Source organism: Plectropomus leopardus, chromosome 14, assembly GCF_026936395.1.
Source record: "Plectropomus leopardus strain MGB_pleo_1.0 chromosome 14, ASM2693639v1, whole genome shotgun sequence".
NCBI classification, from domain to species: Eukaryota; Metazoa; Chordata; class Actinopteri; order Perciformes; family Serranidae; genus Plectropomus; species Plectropomus leopardus.
This window is the reverse complement of record NC_142189.1, coordinates 6,373,117-6,396,366: the sequence shown is the minus strand read 5'-3', so window position 1 is coordinate 6,396,366 and position 23,250 is coordinate 6,373,117. Positions and strand designations below refer to the sequence as shown.

The following is a 23,250-nucleotide window of genomic DNA, read 5'->3' as shown; positions in this document are numbered from 1 at the left end:
ATAAAATGTAGTCATATGCACACACACAGGAATCAAAATGTGTAAGGCTGCATGGATGTGTATTCCAAATACTAATAATAAAAAGGGGGGAAACTTTTTTCCTCAAAATGCTCCAACCCTACTTAAATAAAAGCACAGCAAGAAAAAAAAAATGTGTCAGAAAAGATTAACAAAAAAAGAGCTACATTTCACCTTCTTTGTGGGTCAGGCCATACAGCAAGACTTCACCCACATCTGTCTATCAAATATTGACGTCCAAACCTTTTACCTTATTTGAAGTGCTTATTAAACATATTATATCTAAAAATGTTTTCACGTGTCAATAAGGAAAAAACACCTGGTTTAAGTTTTGCCAGAAGTGTGTTTTTAAATCAAAACTGAGTGTAAAGCAGAGAACACGCATTCACTTTGGCACATTTGGTAAATGCATTAGTTACAGTTGTTAATAGTTAAAGAGATAATGCTTCAAGAATAACTTTCAGTGTGTAATTTAGGGAAAAAAAAGAACCTGTGAATAGTTATCTGTTTCCTACCTTTCTGCTTTTGTTTCTTGTCCAAGAATAAAATGTGAATTCCACCTCTAGTGTTCAGTAAAGTCTAAATAAAACATATAATATTTGACAATAATCTTCCTTTGGAAACATTTTCCATTGACACACATGAACTCTTTTTAGATAACAGCATTAAAGCTTTGAAAGAAACAAAACTGTTCATTTAATCATGAGTGTCACAAATCACCAGCTGCCTAATTACTGAGAAATCATCCACACACCTGGTCTGAATTCAGCAACCACAGAGTGCAATTATCAGCCTGAAGTATGAATTGCACGATAAGAAGCAGAAATACATTCAAGAACATCATATTAACTAAGATATTTCACTAATTTTCACTTCAGTAACTCGATAAAAAGAAAATGTAATAAGCTGCTGGATGATTGATTTCTCATGTTGGGCGCCCTCTTATGGTACAAACCGGAACATCAAGTCACGCAGTCATTCAAACCACCAGCTTTTATCAAAATATTATTTTTATTATCAAATAATTACATAAAAATAAACATCACAAAGAGACAATAAACCCTTTGTCACTGATATGCCAAAAATATTGATTTAAAAAAGAGCAGTGGTCACAACAGTACAGCAGAGATTAAACCATTTCACTGGATTTACATCTTAAATCCTTTTAACATATTTTTTTAATAGTAAAATAATTCTCTAGAAAACAGAGAACATGTACATTAGGGTCAGAGAGTAAATAACTTATTTTAAGGACATGGCGGAGGAAGAAGGACAAAGAAACTTTTGCTTCCTCATTTAACTTTTTTAACTTTTACAGGTTTATGTGTTTAATTTTAAGAGTTTTAAAGGTTCTTTATGTAACTTTTAGACAATTTTAGATCGTAAACACTGCGCTGAAGAAAGATATGACACACACGATGTCTTCACGTGAAATTCGGCAGATAGTAGACAGCAAAGCGAATATCATTTTAGAAGATGAGAGGGAGAGGTTAAAGGTTAGGTTAAAATATTTAAACTTTGTGGCGTTCTCTGCTGCTAAATATACAGCCAGATGTTACGTAGCTCCTTTACACAATAAGCAAACACAGGTTAATTAAGAGACATTACGTGGATTTAAAACCTGGAGCTGCATCACTTTTCTTGTGCTGATTTCAGATGCCTTTTACAAATATTTAAAACTTTAGACCTTGAACAAATTTGTGCAACTTGGTAAGAAATGTTCCACAAATTGCAAGAAATTACTAGATTTAGAAAGTTTTTTTTTTTTAATTAGCTAGGGGAAAATGTCTAGGGAAAAAGGAAAAATAAAGACAGGAAAACAAATTTATTTAGAATGATCATAATTACATATTTATCTCTTTTTCCAATTCTCATCAGTTCTCATTTGCCTTGTTTCCTTTGCACTTTTACTTATTTATGTATTTTATTTTTTTATTTATTTTTAATTTTTTAAAATTTTTTTAAAATTTTTTAATTTTTTTTTACCAATTTTCAAATCATTTTCTTGAACCTTTTCCTAATTTTACAAATTTTGGGGTAATTTTTTTTTCTATTGCTCATTTCCGTCTTGTCGTGTAAAGAAATCAAGCCCATTTGCTCAAAGTTCAAAGGGTTAAACACTAAATAATTGTATTTAATATATTTTATTCAATTCCTCGACAACGTCATTATCGCAACATATCCCCAGTGACGGCGGTGTCGGCTACCAGAATCGGGCCAGTCTATTTGGCCCGTTTAAAAGTTACATACAGAACCTTTAATGTTTCCACATTCAGTGTTTAATGCAGCAGCGCTCGAACAGACTCCCTGTCCTCCAGGTTCACAGATTTATCTACAGTCATCGATCCTTTTGCATTCTCGAATTGTGATTCTGCACAACCTGGTCAGATTTTAGTGTTTGAGTCCTTTTGGCAAAAGTTCAGTGGTGGAAGGTTTTCACAATCCTCCAAAATCAGCTTCAGTGTCTCAAACACCAGCGCTCCTCCGTATCCCTCTTTTCCACGTGTCCCACAGTTTTTAAAACGCTCGGCGGCTTCAGCCTAGCCGACCGAACCTGTCGTTCCTCTGCGAGTGCCTGGTGCAGCTGGCGCAGCAGAAACTGGAGTAATACGAGTTAGAGCAAAGTCGGGCGTAAACGATCAGCTCGCAGTTGGCAAGCTCGGGCTGGTCGACGCATTCTGGAGGCACATCAACACCTGCAGCAGTTAAAAGACATTTTGTTTCCTTTTGTTGTGGCTCATAAAATCACTTCAGTACACAGAACATTGTGTAGTGTTCTGGAAAGTACATTAATCTTAAATTACTCCCCCTTGTGAGTCTTTTAAACTTTGTTTCTGCTTGTTTGTTCACCTGCACGGCAGAGATGTCAGTTTTTTATGATGTATTATCTACATAAGATCTGTTTTTAGGTTCCAGATCTTTTAATTGCTGCCCACATCTCTGAAGTTTTCAGTGATTTAAATAGTAAAAGTCAAAATAATGAAGTGAAATATAATGGCAATTCAGTTAGAATTTAAACAGGTTTTTTTTCTTTTCTGATATCTAAAAGCAGAAAGTGATTATTATCGATATGGAAACTAAAATTTTTTTGGTATATTATTTTGCAAATGTGTTCATAATGACAGATTATTATCTTTACCTTGGTGTGTGTCTTTAGTGACTCGAACTTCAGCCGTGGCGCTCACAGAGTAGATGCCAGTGTAAGCGTTACAGGTGTAAGTTCCCTCGTCTGAAGGCTTTACGTTATTCAGGATCAGACTGCCGTCAGAGGACATCAGGATGTTACGACCGTCTGGACGCACAGGTACACCGTTTCTGTGAGGAACAGGATGAAAAGAAAATCAGCCTTCTGTAACTTTTTTAATCAGCTCAAATGAAAAAAAAAATGATTTCTACCTGATAAAAGTCACATTTCTGTGTGTAAAAATTCCAGTATAATGTTATTTTATATTTATTTTATGTTTATTTATATTTAGATTATATGCAGGCTTGGAATGAGCTGCAAGGCATACTGAACTTGACATGTTTAAAAATACAAAACAGATCACTGTTGTTGCTGTTATTCTTTTAAAACCCTGATTTCTGTTTGTTTTCTGACTGTTGTATTTGGGTATGTTATTTTTTGTGTGCGTCGATTTTTTTAATGCTTTGTGATGATTTATCTTAATTTGTTCTTGAATATGGAGCTTTTGACTTTGCAAAATATCTAGAGGAGATATTGCATCTAAATGGGACTTTACTGGTTAACAACAACAAAAAACATTTTAGACTATATAACTTTTTGCATGTCCGAGCCTCTCCAATCTTGTGTGTTTTTAGCTGGATTTATAAGGTTTGAACTTTGTGCCATGAAAACAAAGAAAAAATATTAAGGTTAAAGTTCAGACAAATATCACTTGAATATCTGTCCAAAAAGCTTTTAAAATTAACTTTTGTCCTCTTGTTTTTTTTTAATTTGTGTAATTTTGTGATTGTTAGATATCTTACTTTGAAACCAGATTCTGTGCAGTTTCTTCTGTGTTGATTATTCTCAGGCCCATAATAAAGCATGAAGGATAAAAATGCTAAATTCTTGATCTTTATGTATTAGACGACTACCTGGACCAGCCGATGTTGACGTTGTCTCCTGACACCACACAGGGGAGCTGAGCGGTGCTGCCTTCAGACACCTGGATGTTATTGGGAGCTGTGGTGATCTTCAGGTCGGCTGGATGATAAAAACACAAAAAACATCGGATAAAAAGGGGATTTTTGTCAGCCTTAATAAAAATCTAGATATCCACTAAACAGTCTATTTTAGTGATGATGAGAAATACTGACCTCTCCTGGTTATTTGATAAAATTACAACATCAAGAAAAGCCCCGAAACTAATCATAATGTTAACAACCGCATGTTTAGTTTGACGTAAAATAATAACTCACCCTGGACTCTGAGCTGCAGCTGTCTCTGCTCCAGCTGCTGCTGAGTGGAGGCTGTACATGTGTACACACCAGAGTCTGAAGACTTCAGAGAGCTGACCATCAGCGTGCCGTCCGTATGTTGGACATACCTGCACGTATGCACGCACGCACACACACACACGCACACACACACACACACAACAGAACGTCAAGACACCTATTGACACTTGACCAGAACATAAAAAGGTCATATATTTCTATTAAAATATAGATGATGATACATGGATATTTTTTCATCTGTGCATAAAAAATTAAAGAAAGGAACAAAAATCCAAATGTGTGCACAGATAAATGTAAATGTATTTCAAAATACAGGTAAAATAAAAAATAATATCAAATATTTATTAAAGCCAAAAAATGTAAATGTTTTAAACTAAATTTAATAATGACAGAACAAATGAACAAATGAAATAAATATGTGAGGGATAATCTTTACAGTTTGGCACAATAAGTCAGTATATACAGGTGTGCAGCATTAAGTGTTTATCTAGTTCACAGTGAGGGAAAAATTAGGCTGTTCAGACCCTTAGACTGTGGTAAAAGTAGTAAAAACGTACTGTAAAAATACTCCATTACAGTATTACAAGTATCCTCCTGTCTGTCTAGAGTAAAAGTAGCCTTCCTAACTATTATTAGCAAAATTAACTTATAGAATATACAAATTAATTGCATTTTTTCTGCAGGCAAGATAATCGATCACAAAAATCCACTTTTTCTTTTGTCTAGACTTTAACATTTCATTAGAATCACAATTAGATGTTTTGTTGTTCATAAATCTGAGTAGAGCAGTATGATGTTTACCTGGAGTCACTGAGGATCTGTCCATCTTTAGTCCACTGAATGTGGACAGACTGAAGAGCTGACGGAGGGACGATGGTGCAGGACATTCTGGCAGTTTGACCGGCTCGCATCTCCAGCAAAGAAGAGCCCGACCGCTCGATACTGAACCTGAGAGGAATAACACAGACAGAAGGTCAGTGACTGTTTCAACATTTACACCCTCACACATTTACTACATATCAGAGAGGTATGCAAAATAATAAGGCTGACTGATTTTTGTGATCTGCATCGATAATCTTCAATATCTCTCCTTTAGATTTAATGGAAGAAACTTTTCTTGTGTAAACGGAGAAAAAAAGGTTGTTCTTACCGAGGGAAGGGAACATCTCTGGGCAGTGAGGTAGGAGACAGATGAGACGATCCCTCTATGGGACACACACAAGAACACACACACACACACACACACACACACACACACACACACACACACACACACACACACACACACACACACACACACACACACACACACACACACACACACACACACACACACACACACACACACACACACTGGGTCAATGCTCCTGGAATAATTCACTTACATAATGTCAGATTAACACCTCATGCATAAAGACCGGCTAACTTTTCAAGGTCAGCATGTTCTGACACAACCTCTGACATCATCTATGACATCAGGGCTTCGCCCCAATCTTCAGGATTTCCGTGAGACGGACTAATTGGGGTCAAATTAAGGTTTTGACCGAATCTGGCCCCAATTAGCCGACTGCACACCGGCTGAAGGTCTCTCTCAGAAACTTTCTTCGAGTGCTCTGATCTTAAAAGACGTGGCGCGGATAATCCACAGTGTGTTTGTATCCACACATGTTTTGAATTTATAGATAGAAATCAAAATGTATTTTTCTTAAGTTTTATTAAATAACTGTATCTCTTGTAATCCAAAACCCATCCTGTCTCCTCGTGCATACACTTACACTTAAATCACACACACAAATAAAACTCCGTTTCCTGACCTCTACCCCTGATCTACCATATATTTAATTTTCCCATCCTGATTTGCACCGGTGGTCTTTAAGCTTAAGTGTATTTTTAACTGTTATTATCTAAATTCTTATTTTTTATTGCATAATTGCAAAATGATCTCTAAATTATATAATTAAAAAAACTAGTGAAAATGGTTAATATGATTGTATAAGTTGTTGAAACTGAAATAAAAACTGCGTTGAAGTATCTCTGCATTACCTGTGACGGACAGGTAAATGTAGCGGTGGTCTCTCTCCTGCTCACGAGTCGCCACACACAAGAACCAACCAGAGTCCAGCTTAGTGAGAGGACCGACCAACAGGGAACCATTAGGCTGCTGGTGATGCCTGAAGAACGCGCGAAACAAGAAGCGAAGAATAATCACAAACACTGACAGAAAAAACAATGAGATAAAGTGAGTGTTTCCACTGACCTGTGGTTAGACAGAGGGATGCCATCTCTTCTCCACTCCACGATGACGGTGGAGGACGGCGGCGGGCTGACTCTGCAGGGCAGCACAACTGTCTGACCCACTAAAGCTTCCACTGTGGACGGGTCAGTCTTATCGATGGTCACTTCTCCCAGGGTCAAACTGCGGAAACAAGAGGATACAAGGATAGAAGGAAGAAAGGAAAGGAGGGAAAGAAGGACGTAAGAACAGGAGGAAGTTGGAAGATTGAAGGAAGGAGAATGAAAGAGTCACTTTATGCTCCACTGTTGGTACTTTTATTAGTAGTCACCAAAGCAAGCATAAAGATCGCCCACAACCTGGCTTTGGAAGATTAACAGAGAGAAGACAGAGAGGGGCTTTGGCACACAAATGGCCCATGCAACATGAAAAGTGACAAGACGAAACAATGCAAACAAAAAACTCAACGCACAACAAATCAAAGACAAAAGACAATTTCCCTCCACCACATTAAAACCACAGTAAGTTCCCCGGTAAAATCCCCTAAAAGAAAGCTAAGTGGAGCTAATACAAGACAAAGTTTAGTGACCACACACATACACCGACAGATGAGGCATCACAGCAGAACCTTTATTAGCTCAATCTAATGAAATCAAGGTGACAAGACAAAGCACAAGGATGGTGGAAACAGTGAGGTAGCAGCAGGCACAAATAAGCACAGGACGACTAACATGAACTCCACGCAGACAGTGAAAAAGTCCCAGAAGCATTAAAACAGAAGAAGAGCTGTCCATTTTAGGGTCGCTGTGAGGTTTGACGACTTCTCCAGACATTTTTGTCAAAGTTAAAGGAAGAGACAAGCGTGAGAGTGAGAGTCTGTGGAGCTAGCGGTACAGTGGCGTAGCTGTTGGTGTATTTTACAAAGCAAAGGGTGTAGATTATATCAGCGTCATAGAAGTGATGGCGTCCACATACAGGAAAGAGCATTAAAAAAGCACATGTATAAATATAAAGTATTTAAAGAGTAACTTAACACCACATTTTTCACTGCTAGGACAAGGTTTCATTTAAAAAATCATGAAACCAGTATCAATACCAGTCCCCTCAACATGATACCAGTAGAGTTCTTCAAGCGATACCCATAACGTGAATAAAAGTAAATGTAGTATGGCCGCACTCTCAATGTTTTAGTGTCTTCTCTGCATGCATGCTGCTGCTGCAGGAGTGCGAGCTCCACACAGAGGACAGAGTCTGCCCTGCTGCACACACAGTTACAGGGCTAACTGTTTGCATCACACAGCTAATGTTACCTAATGGTAATTAACAAAAGAGTCGGTGTCGCTGTGAGTTTGATGTGACTGTGTAACGAGTCAGTACTGGTTATTAGGTGCCGTGTTACTTCGTGCTAACTGAGCAAACGTTGAACTGACCGGACAGAGAGCAACTCCAGAAATAGCAATAACAGAAAGTTTGCTACTATAGCCATACTTTCAAATATTTCGGACACACCTTGGCACGCTGAACTGCAGACTCCTTCAAATACGCCACATTCAACATCACCACACCACAAACCGTATGGGTTCTAGCTGCTGCTGCAAAGGATGAAATGCAGGTATCGTTTGACCGGAGATGTTTCTATACTACTTGGCAGTGGATTATTTTAATCAATACCTTACAGCCCTATTCACTGCCCTCTTCTGGTTAAAAGTTTTGGATGTGTTGCACCCAGCAGTTGCGTCATGATGTACTGAAACACCCTGAAGTACACCTCTACATCACTGCAGCAAAAACAAGACTTTCAGTTGGTGTTAAGTTACTCTTTAATTTTGCTAAATTTGAAAGCTTGAAAAGAAAGCAAGATTGACATTTCAGTTTCATTTCTCTTGAATTAGAGATGCTTCATTAGTATCTTCCTGACATTTAAATGTCAGATTATGAGAATAATGTGAACTGGTATTTTTCATTTTTGGACTTTTTGGAGCTTAATTCTCGATTTAATTTTCTAAATTTGTTGTGCATGCAGGCTGGAAGTATTTACGTACATGACACAATGACAAACAACTTTAACTTGCGGTCACATTTTTGGAGGGGGGAGTGAATGATGCACAGGATTTGTGTGTGGATGTTTCCTTCAGTTCACTCTTTGGCCCGTCTCACACTCAGGGCAGCGCTGAGTGGACTGGGGCTCTTCAGCAGGGGTAGGGAGGCTGTTTACAGCGTTATGAGGCCAGTGGAGGCGGGGCTCGGGCAGGGAGTGAGCTTTTCGCCGTGCTCTCTGGGTCTTCGGGGTCTTACCTCGCTGCTGGGCCGGTGTGCTGTGCAGCAGTGGCAGGGGAAGGCCGGCGTGTGCGCAGGTAGATTCTAGCTCTGTGTGCATGTGTGGCGGCATTTGCGGCCTGTCTGCCGGTGCCGCCGGTGCTGCCAGTTGAGCCTCCCTGGACTGTGAAAACCCTCCCCATGTTGCGTGATCCCCCACCTGTGGACCCTCCAGAGGTGGATCCTCTTGATCCTCCTCCAGTTGAGGACCTTCCAGAGGTGGGTTCTCTTCTGGGAGCCGGCTGTGCGCGGGGAGCGACCGGCGCCGGGCTGTGCTGGCTCACCTGCACGCAAGCCCTCTGGCACTCAGCGCGGTTCATGAAGTTGTTGCTGTTACCGTGGCAACCTCCGTACCAGAAGTGCACACACTTGGAGGTGATGACGTTGTAGTGGTAGCGGGATACCCAGGTGCTGCAGGAGCCGGCGGCGTGAGGCAGGGAGCAGATGGAGCGCTCAACTACAGCAGAGAAACAGAACGGTAACAAGTTAGCAACAGGAAGTCAACAGACTGAACTTCAAAAACTAATTCTAACTTTTGTTATACTTTCAACTGTATTACTTGGTCTTCATTAATGGATAGAGTTTGCTTGACATCAGACTCTGATGAAGGTCATGTAATACACTTTAAAGGTGCTTTAGAAAGGTAGTTAGCAGACCTTAAGTTGGGATAGCTTTTGCTGTGCTATTTGTGGGGTCGATCGTGAACTTGCTTTTCTCGCATGCCTCCACAGTAAATGAAGAATCCAAAAACAGATATTTATTCTCGAAGTCTCAAAATAAAAGAAGTTTTTCCTCAGTGTGGCCGTTAAAGTCCATTGCAAATATGTAATCCTGTATCTGATATGTCGCAGCGTCTTACTGTGGTTGGGTGGGTTGGGGCAGCCCTCCCCGTTGGGTCCGTCTGCGGGTGTCGTGCGGTCATAACAGCAGCCGTAGGTCGTGAGACGGCACTGAGCTGCGTTCTCAGTGGGCAGAGAGGGAGCAGCCTGAGGACACGTGACGAGACAGAGTCAAAGGAAGGTTTTATAGTCCGTGTATGGTATATACTATATAAAGAGCCAGAAAACATGAAATAAACTGTAAGAATTTCAGCTATGTTTGCTCACGGTGGGTGCAGGAGCAGAATACTCGGCGCAGCCCTCCCTGTTGGGGCCCCGAGCAGCCGTCACTCCGTCTTGGCAGCAGCCATAACTGACACACAGAACAAGGTGGTACAAACAACGAAACACTTTGTCCTGAACATTTGAGCCAAAAATAATGTATATGTGACATTTTTAAGAAAGCCTCAGTCTTCTGGTGACTGCTGACGCCAAACAATTTGCAATAAACGCCAACACAAAGGCACTAAAACAGAGTTATGTAACCTCAGCCACAGCGTAATGACAGGTTGGGGTTGGATACCTGGTCTGGACGCAGTGTGGCTGGACAGGAGTGGGATCTGGGATATGTGGGCAGCCCAGATTGTTGGGGCCCCCGGCTGAAGTGCGTCCGTCTGGGCAGCAGCCATAATAAGACTGGCTGCAGTGGAGGGCCGCGGCGGAGCCGTGAGGGTCGTGGACTGTGTTCGTCTGGGTCTGATCCGTCTCGGGCCTGTGAGCTGCGATGAAACGGAGCGAGGGGGGAGAGTTAACACATTGTACATGCAGACGAGACCCCAGGGGTCATGGTGTCTTACATAGAGTACACACAACGCTTCAGAAACGCTCAATAGAGTCTGAGCTATTGTACTTGAGGCCACACAGAGAGCGTAAACACAAAAGAACAGAAAAAGGAAAAGAAATGCTACAAAATGCGTATGATTAACCAAAAGAAACCACTTGTTTCTGGAGGGATAAATAAACTAACAGCGGAGAGAGAGTCGGGACAAGAAGTTCCAGCAATGAGAATAAATAATCTCACAGTAAATTAACCTCAAACTTGAAATTCCTGACCACTGGGACGGTGCTGCAGAATGCCACAACATGCCAAAAACACCACAGCCAGCACTTGCACACTTCAGTGCTTCGGAAATATTTTAATCAGGCCAACAATGCCCATGGACCCCTGAAAACATGTCAATCAGGCGGCCGGGATAATTAGTGCAGGGACAGGGAGGGGGGGCTGATGGGCACAAAGTGACAGGAGTTATATCAGCAGAGAGGAGGAGGAGGTGCAGGGGGACTGATGAGGAGTGATTATTAGAGTGCAATCCCACCTACAGCATGTTTTGTCTGGTACAAACCAGAATGGAAAAGGTTTCATTTTTAGAGAAGTGTCGGTTGCAAATGTTAACCCTTTGAGCAGATTTGCTTGATTTCTTTTTAAGAAAAGGGAAAAGGGCAATAAGCAACTTAAGAAGAGTCCCCAAAATTAGCAAAAAATAAAATAAAATAAAATAAAAAGTACAAAAATATACCTAAAATTAGGAAAAAACAACAAAAACAAATTACCTTGAAAATTTACTTGAAAACAATAATACTTTAAAAATAATCTTAAGTATAGAATGATAATTATATAGCTTTTTTTGTTTGTTTGTTTGTTTTTTTTTACATTTTCCCTATCTTTAAAAAGAAAGATTTTCCTAAGCTGCTAACTTCTTGCAATTTGCAGAACAGCTCAGGTTGCTCATTGCTTCCCTCCATGTTTTCAAAAGAAAGCAAACCAATTTGCTCAGAACTCTAAAGTTGAAATGATTGTGAAGGCGTCTGAAAGCAGCACAACAAAACTGATGTGGATCCAGGTTTCAAAGGGTTAACATCATGTTAACAAATAGATTTCAATCTCATTTGCTTTTGAACAGTTGCCACGTTATTTGATATGACTTATTGGCTAGAGAGCTGGAACACACAGCACTCGCTCACAGGACTAGTTTATTATTGTTTTTAACTTGTTTAGTTTAACTCATTATTGTATTATATTGCTTCATATCATTTATGATTAAAAATATATATATTTTATAGTATTTTATTTATAATGATTGACACTGTACATTTTAAATTGTTTGTTTTTACATCTTTATCATGCACTCAGGTCTCTCTTGAAAATGACATCTTGGTCTCAATGGGACTTATCTGGTTATATAAAGGTTTATATAAACGTGTCTCTTTTTGTCCGGACGGTGAGTGGTGTAACTGTCATCAGACAGGTTTTTACTGATGTGAAACAGATAAATCTGAGTCTAACCTGTTGAGTGGTCGGGCACATAGGGCTGGAAAACAGTCTGTGTGTTGTCGTGTCCTCGTGAGTCCTGGACGCTGGGAACGACTGCACTCACAGACGGAGAACAAACAAAACAATGAGAGCGATTACATGGACAAAAATGACCTGATTATGAGGCTGATCGCGCTTATGATCATATTTGAGATATAGTGTTTACATGAGCCCAGAGAAACCGGGTTAATCGTGTCCTCAGTACAGATCCCAGCTCCTTTCAGAGTATATTTTTCTAAATAATATTCTGAGAAAAACCTCAGAATTGCTTGTTAAAAGTTGGATATTCTCTGAGTTTATTAAGGCGCTATTTCTTCTGAACAGGCCCGCTTTACAGTAATGTCTCTTCAAAGTCCGAAAGCTGATGATAATCTGATGATTCTGAGCTAAAATCAGAAATAGCAGCAAATTTTCTAACTTTTTCTCGCAAATTTGCAACTTTATAAACTCAGAGCTATTAATAGCTATGTTTTTTTCTCAGAAATATGCTACTTTATAAGAAAATCGCAGACTTTTTTTCTTACAAATTTGTGACTTTATAAACTCTGAGAATATCTGGCTTTTTCGTTCACAAATTTGTGAGTTTTTTTCTTACAAATCTGCGCCTATATATGACTTTTTTCTGGCAAATTTGTGACATTAATCCTAGAATTTTTTAGAGATTTTGTCTCAGAATAGTGGCCTCTGTTTTTTTTTTTTTTTTTCAAAAATCTGCAGTGGCCCTAATATGCTGTTGTATAAACAGATACTCCGAAAACCCGATCATAAACGAGTTATCATGTCAATGTAAATGCATTCAGCATACAGCGTAGGTCAGTGGTTTAATAAACTCATTGAAGGCTGATTTGACTCACTTTTGAAGGTAGAATTCAACAGTTAAAACTTATTAAGGTCTATAGGATTATACAGGGTCTATGACCAAATTATATTACCAGGTATTTTCAGTATGTTTGGGACTCTCACGGCCTGAATACGAGGTCTAGTTTATCCAACCTGAAATCTGCTTTATCCTTCTTGTCTGATGAAATCACAGTTCATCTTATTCTGTGTTTTATTATGTGTCTTCTTTGGCTTTTAGTCAGTTTCATTCTCTGTATATTTTAAATGCATTCTGTTTTTATTGAAAGGCGCTTTGTAAGTTTGTTTTCAAAGTTGCCTTATAAATTAAATTCACTTTTATAAGTTTATTATAAACCTGCAGGGAGCGGGAGGGTGTAGAGCAGTAAAATGAACATCTAATTAAAATGTCATGTGAACAACAATATAGGTAAAGCAGAACACTTATGCACAACATTGGAAAAATGCGCGAATGTGAGCAACATGTGCAATCTTGCAACACAATATAAAATTAAAATATATGTTGCATGAGCAGGAGGTCTAATTTAGGAGCTCGTGTTGCGTGTGCTCACCCTGTGGGCTGTAGCAGGACTGGGTGTTGCAGCGCTCCATTGTGGCGGGTTTGGGGTTGGCGTTACATTCCCTCACAGGGTACAGGTTCCTGTCCTGGTCTGAGCAGATCACCTGTCGCTCTCGTGAGCCGGAGCCACAGCTCTTAGAGCACTGACGGAGAGATTATAACAAATAAAAACTTAAAAACTTAATGATACTTCACATTCACCATCAATAGCTGCACATGAAGGGTCCCTGTGTTGTTTGTGCTTGCTGTTCCGTGTCCTGCTCACCAGTCCCCAGTCTCCAACGTGCCAGCTGATCTGTCTCAGGCAGGCCGCCATCTCACAGCGGCGGGCGGCAGTCGGGCGGAGCAGAGCGCTGCAGGCGGCTTCCTCCAGCCTCATTCCTCCTGAACCAACGCAGGTGACCTCTCTGGTCTGTTCACCTACACCGCAGCTCACCGAGCACTGCAGACACAGATTACACCCAATGTTGCCTTAAACTTTCATCATTTGATATAAAGAGCAAGAACATGAAAAAGTCTGTAATTTCATCTTTAGCACTCGCTATTCAATATAATATTCTAGTGTTGAGCTTTCAGCTCATATGACTTTTCCATCTTCAGTTCGGGCTTCTCGTGTAATCTTTAGACTTTTTCACTGATGATGAAATTCATGTCACAGAGCAAAACTGTTCCTCTCTTAGATATCAATGCAGTAAAGCACTCCAATTTTAACTTTTTTACTGCAACACGGATGTTTCGGGCCAGATGCCCTTCTTTGGTGTGTAGATTTGTCAATACCAAAAAGGGGGCCCACAGGTGGGGTTAAATATAAGTTACTACACCCAAAACATATACAGCATCTCAGCAGGGCAGCCACCATTTTTTCAAGGCACAGAATCACAGTAATTTCTTAACAAGTATGTATTTAAATCATATAGAAATACACAAAAAATAAATAAAATCAGCAAATAAATTTAAAAAAAATAAATAAATGAATACATAAAAAATAAAAATTATGAAAAAATGAAAATGAATGATGAAAAATAATAATGATGATTTAAAATAATAAATAAATAAAATAAAAATAATAATATGTATATTGGAAGAATTTAAAAAAATACAATTTAAAAGAAACACGCAAAACATACGAAACTTGATTCTCATATATGAAAACAAGACAAACCCTACAACACTTAACACCATACCACTGTTTGGTGACATTTTCAAATACTTCTTTACCGCTGAAGAGGGAAATTTTATCTGCTGCTTAAATAAGATTCTTATTTTGTTTCTTTAAGATCTTTACAACCCTATTTTTAATTTAAAAAGGCAACACACACACACACACAAACATCTCATTGCTTGTCTTACATGATCAATTTTATATCAGGTTAATTTTTCAATAATAGTCTTTTTTCCTTCTCTTCACTTTCACTCAATAGTCACCTATTTTCCTTCCAACACAGTGAAACTTTTGGCTATAGTGAGAGATGAGATTATTTTACCTAAAACAGAGTGCCATTTTTTTTATTTAACTGTTTGTCTGCATTAATTTGAGACTTCCTTGAATTTGTTTTTTGTACTTTTACCTGCCTCACCAAAGAGCACGTTGTTCCAACTATCAGAGCCCAGCAGCGCTTCCTTCTCACAATGTAATTTAAATAAAGGAATGTTTCTTTATTTTGAAGCAGACAGAAAATAAATGTCACTCCAGTTAAAGTGCTAATAGGTGTAGTATTTTTGTATAAAAGTATAAAAGTATAAAAACAGCTCTGTAATCTTAGAATCTTATTTTTTACTTCCATTTAAATCAGTTTCAGTTTCAGTCTGGTCTGTCACTCACCGCGCTCCATCTGGTCACTTGATACTCGGCACACGTCTGCATGTTGCAGGTCTGCAGAGAGGGTGGTGCCTGGGCGTAGGCTGCACAAATGGCATCCTCTACCACGCGGGGGCCCGCAGCATCATGGGAGATGCACTGCACGCTGCGCACCTGAGAGCCTCCACCGCAGGTGACCGAGCAGGTGTTCCACTCTCCAGTTCTCCAGCTGGGAAATCCATCATGAGGAGAGACGAGACAGGACACAGAAGTCAGGAGAGGAGAAATAAGATAAGATATGAGATAACAGACTACATTGATCCACAGTATGTACAGTGCAGAAATGGTGTTTCTGTGGTCTTTTTGCAAAAAAACAACAGTGAACGAATAAACAACAAAATACCAAAAGACACGGTACAAACATAAAGTGCAATAACAAACAAATAGTGCAATAATAGAAAAATCTACAATCTTACAAAGTGCAAAGAAAGAGTCAGCATGGGAGGAACTTTTATTTTGTAAAATCTCAGGGAGCTATTTTTATTTTTTCATTTTTTTTAACTTTATTAAAAGAAGAAAGTTGATGCTGTTTTAATTGAACAATTGCTAATGACATTTAAACGAAATTTTGTGTTGGAGTTTGTTCAAAAATTATATAAATAAAACAAATTATTCAAAAATCTAAATATTGACAGAAAGATTTTTATTTTAAATGCATATCGGTTCCAAATATCGGTTATCGGTCTCTAACTAATAATCTGTATCAGTTTCGGCCATGAAAAAACAATGAAACCAATATTAAAACCAATTATTATATACTGTGTATACCAGCATTTTGGAATGAAACCTTTGAAATGCAATGCTTATTAAAGGATGCATCTTCAGCAACACAGCGACTGAAACGACACGATGTGATGCTAATTATGTTAAAAACAACACATCCTTTTGGAGAGTTCAGTGTTTACGTAAATCTAAACAGCAGCTTGAGTCACTCAAAGTTAGCTGAAAGACAGAAAGTATACGTCCGGTTAGTTTAAACAAAAACTGATTACTTGAATCATTAATTACAAAGACGGGAAACAAAACTACAATCGAAAAGCTAACATTTAATTCCTGCCCCAACTTCAGTCAACATACAACTCAAAGTCACGGACATTAACTGTTTCTGGTCTGTACCTTTCAATTTGGGGCTAACGAGGGTGTAGTCGGCGTCACCCGAGCTTCATAAACATCTCAGGTTTCTGAGCAGCAGCAGCATCAAAGAAAAGCGGCAGGAAATACCAGAGAGTCACTGAGTGAAGCCCCGGCTGTTTACTACCACACTCGCTGCTGCTGTGTCCCATTCAGACGTACACAATCCCCAACAACCCCAGCATGACCACCTTTAACCTCTAACACGGCTACACTGAAGCACAGGGACACAAAGGTTGCTAAACTAATCAGGCAGCAGCGCGGCTCAGGGATCAGGCAGGGTGGGAGGTTAAAGGTAGAGGACGTCTTTGATGGAAATGTGGCGTCAAATCAACCTCCCTGGAGAGAGACGTTAGGTGTGCCCGAGACAAATGAGGATCATTTGAGGTTGAAATGAGATCTCTGAGCTGCACAGTTGCCTTCGTTCTCAACCAACATGGAGGAACAAAACTGCGCTAAACACACATGGACAAACACATCTGAAGGGGGAGAGTGTGTGACGGACATCCATTACATTTCTGTATTACTTTTTGGCAACAGTCCAAGATTTTTTTTTTCTCGGAGTAAATGTCAAGGACATACTAATCCAGGGATCCCAAGCATTTTACAGATGAATTTTCAAAACTTTTTCATAAATTTTACCTGATTTCCATGACTTTATTTACATAGTTTAAAATGGAAATTGGGCTGGGCAATATGAGCTGAAAATTATATTGTTAATTATATTGAAATATTTTAAGGCTATATCTCAATACACAGTATATATCTCGATTTTTAAACCTCATCAAAAGCATTTATAAAAACAATGTTTGGCTGAGGAGTGCTACTTCACATGTGTAGGTTTCAAAAACAGGTGCTCTTCGGATTCAAGGACGAAAATGACAAAAAAACAAAGCTTAGACTTGTTATTTCTTTTGTCAATAAGTCAAAACCAGAAAAAACCCAAGTCGCACTACTTTGTAAAAGTTAATTAATAAATGGGCTTGACGCCTTTACTTGTCACCCGAAGACTGTATGTTGAAATGTGTAGGTGTCAAACAATGTGAATTCAAAATTTTTCCGAAAACATTCTGTTAATTCCAAACCATTTCCAGGCCTGGAAAACAGTTGTTCTAGTTTTTATAACTCTTCCAGGAATTTAAGACCATGGGAACCCTGTTTAGCAAAAAAAAAGAAAAATGCGATTGTGCATGCTCAAGAAATCAGAAAAAATAACTTAATGATTAGATCTCCCCCTGTGTTTGCAGTAACTAAAACTCTACCACTACGACTACAGACCCTGAGTTACCTGAAAACAAAGGCTCTGGGTCTTTGTGAGGATCTCCACAACTTTGGTGGATACAGGTACGCCATCCTTTCAGACAGTCATAATAACACCAACAACAGTCAAAAAGCTGCTCTGAAAGTTACTTTCAAACAAAAATGTAACATTTAAAATGAAATAAAAATGAACTCTGGATGCTGCTGGCCTTAGAAAGTTCTGCCAAAAAACTACTGAAAAGTCACATTTTTACCAGAGAAATGTGTAATTTACCTGCGAGTCTGAGGGCATGCCTGGGGGTTGCATGTGCGGTTGGTCTGAGGCCTCGGCAGAGATGCGCAGAGATAGTCGTGGTAGGACTCGTTATCGATGGTGCAGAAGACCAGACGAGACTGGTAGCCTGACGAAGGACAAGAATAAAAAATGACTTGCTTCATTTTCAAAGGGACAGGATAAGAAAAGCATAAAAACAGTAATAGCTTGCATTTGAGCATGTTTAGATTGTTGTGTTTTAATAAGAAATCTGACCTGATCCACACTCTTTGCTGCAGGTAGACCAGGATCCAAAACTCCAGTAGTATCCCTCTCTGGAGCGTCCGTTGGGAAGATAATACTCATAATCTACTCCTTGGTTTGGCTCCTGGCTGATCAGCTGAGAGGAGAGAGGACATAAACTCAGTTTACAAAGACTGAGATCATTCAATTAAGTTTTTTTGCAGGACTGTCCAAAACTTTAGTCCAAAACAATTAAAGTCCAGAATCCTGGTCCCTGGAGGATGAATCTGACTTCTTAACCTTTCCTCTCATGTCAGCAGCGTTGTAAAAATGCTCTTTGACCACATCTTATTTTAAGACCAACAGTCATTTTTCCCTGAAGTGTGCTGCGTTTAAATTCATGGATTCCTCAATTGGACTCAAGTCCTACAAATTTTGAGGTGGACATGTCCCCTGCATCCCCTCCCCGAAATCTACACTTCAGTTCAAAATGCCCAAAATGAAATATCTTTGATTTTAAAGATCCAATGACCGTTTGTCTACTTCCACCCTCAGGTCAAACCTAACATGGCAGTACTCAGTAAATTCAAGTATCAATATATGTTGCTCCAGTGTCCAGTGTTTTGTATTATGGGATGTAACACACATTTGCTGAGTAAGCTTGAGTTAAATTTGCAATAACAGATTTTTTGGCCACTTGAGGGCAGTAAACATGCTGAAATAAGTGTTTGTGTCCACCTGGCAAATTTAAGTCTTTCTGTTTTTGGCTCTGTTTTGGTCTCCACCAATTCTTAAGCAGATAAATGCTCCACTGCGTTTACCAGCTGGTTGTTCACTTGTCTTAATTGTGTTGAGTGCTTATTGTGTTTAAGCTCTCTCAGTTTGTTCGATCTTACCTCAACGACCAGGGGTTCGGTGGTGGGGCCGCGGCCAATGATGGTCTCGGGGACGTTGTCACCCTCGGCTCCTCGCTGGTAGTACAGCATTGTTCCAGCAATGGGCGCCGCCCTGGAGAACTCAATTACCCAGTGGCCATTGAGGTAGTACTCACCCCGCAGGTTCTTGATAGCTGTCCGTACACAGAGGTTACATTTATTATGTGTTCAGAAGACAGAATTACGCACAAGCTGTAAACTTTTTCTAATCAGCTCACCCAGGTAGTTGCGTGTGGCGACTGTTTCTCTGATGCTGATGGTTGTGGCTCCAACAGGGATGATGAACATCTGGTTGTAGCCTGAGATGGAGACAGGACAAAACGCCTTTTACACATGCAAACTGCAAACTCAAAAAATGTATCTAGTTCTCTCAGCGCTACCTCAGAGACAGAAAATTACTGTGCAGGTGTGAAAAATGTGACGACCGAAAACATCAGTGAGCTGAGTGGGATGTTAGAGGGACGAATCTGAAAAATTTGAAAGACAATGAACTTTAAATTACCAAAAATAAAAGAAAAAAAATGTGCAGCCTCGTACCAGTTGGCAGGTCGCGGACAGAGAAGCTGTTCTTGACCTGGTAGCAGGACTGTCCGTTCCCCCCACACTGCAGGCAGGGGTCCTCCTGCTGAGGAGACTCCAGCATGTTGTCACAGCCCAGACGCTGTGAGAAGAGGGACAGAGAGAAAACACTTGGTATGCAAAAGCTGATCTGTGTCAGAGTTTTGTAGAGATATGGGGTTGACATGTTGTTCACTGCAAAACCTCCAAACTTTCTGAACAGTCTGGAAAACCTTTAAAAATGACTATATGCAATGTTTCTTCAAATAGCTTATTTTTTTTCTTTTATTCCACTTTGGGGCCAAACACAACAATTTAATTCGACTTTTGGTGTGCAGTGACGACCTAAAGGCTGTCATAACAATGCTAACATTTTGAGAATAGATGTTCAGTGTGCATGAATATTTTGAATTACACGTATAACACTGTCAAATGTAGTCTGCTGCCGGTGTGTTGATATTGGTCTTTAAAACTTAGTTGTTGTACCCTTCTGTGAATTGCAATGATAAAATATACATAATGTTTTTTTAACCCTTTGAAACCTTAGACAAGTGGCTTAATTTCTCTCAAAAAAAGAACAGAAGTTACAAGTTGCAAGAAAAGAAAAAAGAAAAGAAAAAAATGTTGAAAACAAAAAAAATATGAATAGATTTTAAAAATAAAAAGATTAAAAATTCATAATAATGATATTTATTATTTTGAAAAACATTTCAATTTAATATTTCTAATTCTAATAATAATAACTAGAAAATAAAAAAAAGATTTAAAAATTAAAAGAAATACTATAAAAAATGGTTTTCTGGACATTTTCCCCTATTTAAAAAAAATATGTATTTTCAGGTTATTTTCTTGTCACCTGTTCCTAATTGATTGTAATTTGTGAGTTGTTCCTTGCCAAGTTGCTCCTCCCCTTTTTATTCATGTTTTCAAAATAAATCGACACCAATTTGCTCCGTTTTCGAAGATTTAAATGCATGTGAAAAAAATGCAGCACAAGAAAAGCGATGCTGTTCCAGGTTTGAGAGGGTTAAGAGAGAGATGGCCGAGCAGGCAATATCAAGACAAAAATAAAACTTGCATATAAAAAAATATGCTGTGTCAATTTCTCTGCATAAACCCTGAAAAAGGCAGAATTGCTGGTTCAGGAGCCAAACCAAACCAGCATGAGAGCTGATTTAAGAAGGTGTGAGAGAGGGAAGATCTGTGGGAACACAATGATTCTGTGAAAGTGGAAATCTTAAAACCAATGTACCGGAGACGGAGGTTAAATTAGTGACGGTTTCGAATTTTAGGGACAATAAGGTTCAAAATAAGAGCTGAAAACAACGTTGGTTTGGACAGCAGCTCCCCACAGAGGACGTGATAAAGACATGATGTCAGGGGTTAAACAGAGGAGGTGTTTCATGAGGAAAAGGTTGCTGCAATAATTACAGAATGAGAGCAGAACAAGTGTTTGATATTACCGCAAAGTGAAACTAATCTCTCCTCCTGCTGCTCACTGTGTCCACACTCATTAATGAGGTGAGGCTGTGAAACATCTGAACCTCTGAGGTGTTTGTTTTGTGTTTGATTTAATAAAACATGAAACTGAATGGTTATATTTTAAACAAACATCATGTGATCATTTATTTAACATGCAGACACAGAACATAGGTCAAGTAAAGCTCTGTTAAAGGCCTAAAAATCAATAATAATTTTATATGGGGGAACAAAAAAGAAAATCTTGCAAATTTCATAATTAAATCAGTGATCATGAAGGAGCACAGGAAACAACCCCTAATGGCAATGCATGCTGGGTGAGATGTTGTTAACATGATTTTGGCATGATATTTTTAACATTTGCACTTGGTTTGCAAATCATAAGCACTTCCCTTAATTGATGATTGGTCAAATTAATGATCAATTAGTCGATTTATGGTTATTTGAAAAAAAGCATAATAACTTTCAAACAATACGAAGTAAGTTTTTCCTCAATCAAAGCTCACAGCAACATATTGCTCATATTTTGACAGCATTGCATAGCCTCCTGATTTAATAAACTGGAGGGTCGGTTCAAAAGTGGGTCGTGCGTCTGTTCAGAATGGGCCGCACGTGACTCAAGACATGTCGAGATTATACAAAACAGCAAAAAACAGCGAATTTCCAGCACAGAGATTTTATTTTGAAGTGCCGTTTCTGTTTATATCTGCAATGTTTTATTTCTTTTTGTTCTAAGCCAATGTGGCATCTTCATTTTGTGAAATAAAATTGAATATGTGGTAATTTATGTAATTTTTGGACCTCGCAATAATGACTAAAGCAAAATCTGTAAGTCGCAGCTGGAGCAGTTGGGAACCACTGCTGTGCTGCACGCTTTTGAAAGTCAGTCTTTTGAAGAAAAAGTTGAGATTAAACACTTTGGTGCCCAGCGGCTGTGGGATGTATGTTAACAACCAAACCATCATCTGATTTAATGAGTAGATGTGACTCTGGAAAGCACAAATACAAAAACGTCCTCTCTGCTTCCCTCACTTTTATCTCGGTCTTATTTAATCTAAACTTGTGTGTGTTCACTGTGGGTGCAGCCTACCTTGCAGACTCCCTCTACGCAAATGTCCCTCCTTCCAGGGTGACAGGGCGTACCATCAACCACAGAGCTGCGGTGACGATAGAAGAAGTTTTCTCCTCTTGGTATGCATTTCAGCTCACAGGGGTTCTCAGCTGGCAGAGAACAAATTTTAGAATAAATACAACTAGTTTCTGTTGCACAGTCAGGAAACATTATCATATGTAGACCTTTGTTTGTATTTTAGCAGATTTAATGCCACTTATATGCTCTTGCACATACAAAAATACTACTTTTTCAGTGCTTCTAACCTCCATAATATGGGAGCCATTTGTAGAGTCTCCCCAGGAATTCGGTCCCGTCAAACTCGGAGCACTGCTCCTCACGGAAATCCCTGGATCCCTCGGGACAGTCCTGAGTGGAACAACAGGAGGCAGCAGAGACGTCAAAGGACAATTACGCAGAAAAAAGTGCAGGTTTAAAACAAAGTGAAACCTCCTTTAAGTAGAGACAGTCAAAAACGTTTATATATGATTTAATTAAGAAAGAAACAAAACATTAACAGATGAGACATGGAAACTAAAGTTGTTTCCGGTTTGTTTGCTCACCTGGATGTTGCAGGTGCGGTAAGACTTCTCTGGTCCAACACAGTTGTGTCCTCCATCAGTCCTGCAAGTAGAAAATAATGCATCAGTATGAGAAGCTACGGAACGACGTTTTAATAGATAACGTTGTGACCTGATATGGACGTGATCGTCTTAAAGGGACAGTTCATCAAAAAATCAAAAATATACATTTTTCCTCTTTGTTAATCAGTCTAGATTGTTTTGGAG

General features: G+C 39.1%; 1 protein-coding gene across 2 annotated transcripts in view; it reads right to left on the bottom strand.

Moving 5' to 3' along the window:
• Nucleotides 1–1,010: 1,010 nt before the first annotated feature.
• The window catches only part of paplna (papilin a, proteoglycan-like sulfated glycoprotein), a 39,095-nt gene continuing 16,855 nt past the window's right edge, over nt 1,011–23,250 (bottom strand). Inside the window, exons 5-29 of one of the 2 annotated variants that reach the window (XM_088087391.1) lie at nt 23,026–23,086; nt 22,729–22,831; nt 22,442–22,572; nt 19,852–19,975; nt 19,533–19,613; nt 19,276–19,448; nt 18,413–18,536; nt 18,158–18,284; nt 17,912–17,977; nt 15,457–15,661; nt 13,900–14,076; nt 13,627–13,777; nt 12,191–12,271; nt 10,430–10,625; nt 10,135–10,219; nt 9,888–10,014; nt 9,008–9,485; nt 6,737–6,895; nt 6,523–6,650; nt 5,630–5,684; nt 5,281–5,427; nt 4,441–4,568; nt 4,117–4,225; nt 3,158–3,333; nt 1,011–2,714 (exon numbers count right to left, since the gene is read on the bottom strand). In XM_088087391.1, the coding sequence (XP_087943517.1) occupies nt 2,554–2,714; nt 3,158–3,333; nt 4,117–4,225; nt 4,441–4,568; nt 5,281–5,427; nt 5,630–5,684; nt 6,523–6,650; nt 6,737–6,895; nt 9,008–9,485; nt 9,888–10,014; nt 10,135–10,219; nt 10,430–10,625; nt 12,191–12,271; nt 13,627–13,777; nt 13,900–14,076; nt 15,457–15,661; nt 17,912–17,977; nt 18,158–18,284; nt 18,413–18,536; nt 19,276–19,448; nt 19,533–19,613; nt 19,852–19,975; nt 22,442–22,572; nt 22,729–22,831; nt 23,026–23,086 (3,553 nt within the window). In that variant the 3' untranslated portion in view covers nt 1,011–2,553. The remainder of the gene's footprint in view (nt 2,715–3,157; nt 3,334–4,116; nt 4,226–4,440; nt 4,569–5,280; nt 5,428–5,629; nt 5,685–6,522; nt 6,651–6,736; nt 6,896–9,007; nt 9,486–9,887; nt 10,015–10,134; nt 10,220–10,429; nt 10,626–12,190; nt 12,272–13,626; nt 13,778–13,899; nt 14,077–15,456; nt 15,662–17,911; nt 17,978–18,157; nt 18,285–18,412; nt 18,537–19,275; nt 19,449–19,532; nt 19,614–19,851; nt 19,976–22,441; nt 22,573–22,728; nt 22,832–23,025; nt 23,087–23,250) is intronic. The other variant, XM_088087392.1, reaches the window with a different exon arrangement.